The sequence below is a fragment of the Nicrophorus vespilloides genome, unplaced genomic scaffold, assembly GCF_001412225.1.
Source record: "Nicrophorus vespilloides isolate i.1.1-1 unplaced genomic scaffold, Nicve_v1.0, whole genome shotgun sequence".
NCBI lineage: Eukaryota > Metazoa > Arthropoda > Insecta > Coleoptera > Silphidae > Nicrophorus > Nicrophorus vespilloides.
The window spans coordinates 1-3,112 of record NW_017099190.1 but is presented as its reverse complement, the minus strand read 5'-3'; the positions used below and the strand labels follow the sequence as shown (position 1 = coordinate 3,112).

The window sequence follows — 3,112 nt, the reverse complement described above, 5'->3', positions numbered from 1 at the left end:
TGCAAACGAAGAAGTAACTTTTGGTAAGTGATTTTTTTTCTTCAGATTTAATTACAGAATTCGGATAATTGTGAAAATGTACTGAATATAAGTGATGTGCTGAATCGGGTTCATTTTCTTAACTTAACCTAATCAAAGAAAAAAAAAACAAAAAACATAAAAATTGTCATGACAACAATGCAGTAAAGAAACAACAGTTGAAAATGTCAAAGTGCACGGATGTCAATGAACGTGGTCCAAATTACGATAGTTTTAGTTACCGTATGTGCGTTTACGCAGAGTTTGCTGCTGGTGGAAAAGGACGTTTCGGTGAGCGAACATTTTCCTCTTCGGATTTTCGTATTTTCTTTGCAGCATTCGGAGAATATGAGAAAATGTGCAGGATAGAAGACTGCAGGTGAGGATCGAGAGCGGGGTGTTGCAGGGCGCGAGGGGAAGAACCGTCGACCGTAACGTGACGTACTACAAGTTCTTGGGAATCCCCTACGCCGAACCACCTGTGGGACCGCTCAGATGGAAGGTGAAAATTCATTATCCTTATTTTCATTTACTCCTTTTTTTTTACAACATTCAGTTTTCTTTTTTATTTCTTATTCATTCTTCGTTTGTGATTTGCAGCCGCCGGTGAAGTTCGGCAAGTGGAGCGGAATCCTGAACGCCACCGTCGAACCGCCGATGTGTATACAACTTTCGACGGATATTGGACTCGAGGATTGCCTCTTCATCAACGTCTACACCCCGCAGGTTCGCGAAAATAAACACGCTCCACATACGACCTAACACAAATACGTGTGTCTCCTAGGAAAGATATGAAGTCCACTTTGTTTATCTTGCAAAGACAATATTTATATATTTCTGTCTTAAATATTACAACTCAATGTTTGTTTAAATGTTGAAATCAATTTATTTTCTAGAATATCCAGAATCTCAATGAGAGTAGATTAGTTCCAGTTCTGGTGTATATTTATGGAGGTCGTTTTGTGAATGGAGTTGCCAATTATACAGTTTACGGTCCGGATTATCTGCTCAGCCAGAGAATCGCGTTCGTCAGCTTCAATTATCGCATGGGGGTGTTTGGTGAGCGCTAACTTTCGTGTCTCAATCTCTGCTATTATAAGATTCTCCTTTGCTATTATAGGATTCCTGAGCACGCAGGATGCCGAGATGCCTGGGAACTACGGTCTCAAGGATCAGGTGGAAGTGCTGCGTTGGGTGAACAATAACATCCATCATTTTGGAGGTGATCCCAACAACGTGACGATCTTCGGGGATAGTGCCGGAGCCGCCTCCGTCGGTTACCACCTGCTGATCCCTCAATCCAGAGGGTTATTCCATCGGGCGATTTCTGCGAGCGGAAGCGCCCTCTGTCCATGGGCTTTTCAACGGGAACCGAAGAGGATTGCCATGCTTCTGGGATTGGCGTGCGGAATATTCGAATCGAATATGACCGTCTTCGTGGAGAGGATGAGGCAGGAGGATGCGAAGAAACTGAGATCGCGATCGATACCAATCCATCTTGGGGTCCGTGATCTCTGCTACACGAAAACGTTCCGTAAATGTAAATCCGTTCTTCTTTTTTTTTTTCTCTCTCCCTCTCTCTCCTTCCATTGCACAGACGGCCATGGAACCTCTGAACGGGCTGCCCTTCGCCCCCTGCGTCGAACCCAAACTCGAGGAGGCCGTCCTCACAAACAGAAGCAATGACCTTTTCGCCGCCGGCAAATTCAATATCGTCCCTTACATGATTGGCTTCACATCGCAGGAGGCGGCCATCGTACAAGACGGTACACATTATACGAACAAAAATCCATAGTTCAATAATCAAATACTGCAACAGAAAAGAAAGAAAAAGTTTAAATAACTATTCAAATTTTTGTATAAAATTCAAGCAAAATTGAACCTATTTTTTGTTATATTACAGTCATCGAATTGTCCAGACCGTATATTGCCCATTGGGATTTGATGCCTCAGCTCATAGTTCCAGTAAACTTGAACTGCACGACGAAGGTGAAACGCAAGGAAGTGGCTATGAAGATCAAGAATTATTACTTCGGTCGAAAGTACATTTCGATGTCGACGAAGACGGAGATGATGAATGTAAGCATCGACAAATAACTGTGCTCCGTTTCGCTCCAATTCCATCTTCGACCTTTCACAGTTTATCGGCGATTCGCAGTTCGTAAGGGCGATCAGACACAACGTGCAGATCTGCGCCGCCTTCACTGACGTCTACCTCTACGTCTTCTCTTACGAGGGATACCTGGGTCGATTCGGTACAAAGCACGAAACACTCAGGAAAGTCAAAGGTCGCAATTACACAATCACTAGTTTAATTGTTTGTAAATTGATTATTATGATAAAGGAGCTGGACACGTCGAGGATCTATTCTACATATTCAGGACTGCAAATCTTGCGACAACGAATAGAACCGAGTTGGAAGTGATTAACACCATGACGCACCTCTGGGCTAACTTCATTAAAGTTGGGTGAGTCTAGATCGAATTGCGGTCCCGAGTGGCCTTACTTTTCCTTCCCGCCGAATAAAAAATATAATCCCAAAGCGCCGTACAAAGAAATAGGATAAAACATATAAATACAATTAATTTCACAAAAAGGCAAAAGTTTTCTCCTCCATTATTAACATTTGATAATCTGAAATTACGTTCTGAAATTATTAGCAATTAGTTCGAACTCTGATTTCGCTTATTAATTAATAATCAAGTCTGTTTTAACAACGCTCAAGTTAATCTAAAGTAATTACAAACTAACAATAATTACTTTATAGTTTCATTCAATTATTTATATAACAATCAAATTAATTAATTTAATAAATAATAAAAAAAAAAGTATTTGAAATTATAGTAATTACAAATAATATTGAAATTTTCAATTTGCAGAATTAATTAGTTATTAATATGAGTTATTTATTATCAAAATTAATGAGAAACTTTTAAAATATTGAATTGATTTACATAATAAACATATTTTAATTATTGTAAATGATATATGTTCAAAATTAATTAAAATATAAATTATTTGTATTAATTTTAATTTTTTCTTGTTATTAGCAATTAAACACGAAACACTGATTTTGCTCATTAATTAACGAAGA

General features: G+C 39.0%; 1 protein-coding gene across 1 annotated transcript; it reads left to right on the top strand.

Annotated features, from left to right (window-relative positions):
* Positions 1-219: 219 nt before the first annotated feature.
* On the top strand, positions 220-2,486 carry LOC108564180 (esterase FE4-like; the record flags this gene model as incomplete). Its single annotated transcript, XM_017923132.1, has 9 exons — positions 220-309; positions 383-520; positions 619-744; positions 924-1,077; positions 1,139-1,521; positions 1,616-1,784; positions 1,922-2,097; positions 2,159-2,306; positions 2,363-2,486. Coding segments are annotated over exons 1-9 (1,508 nt in total), but the record flags the coding sequence as incomplete, so codon positions are not given.
* Between the last annotated feature and the right edge of the window lie 626 nt (positions 2,487-3,112).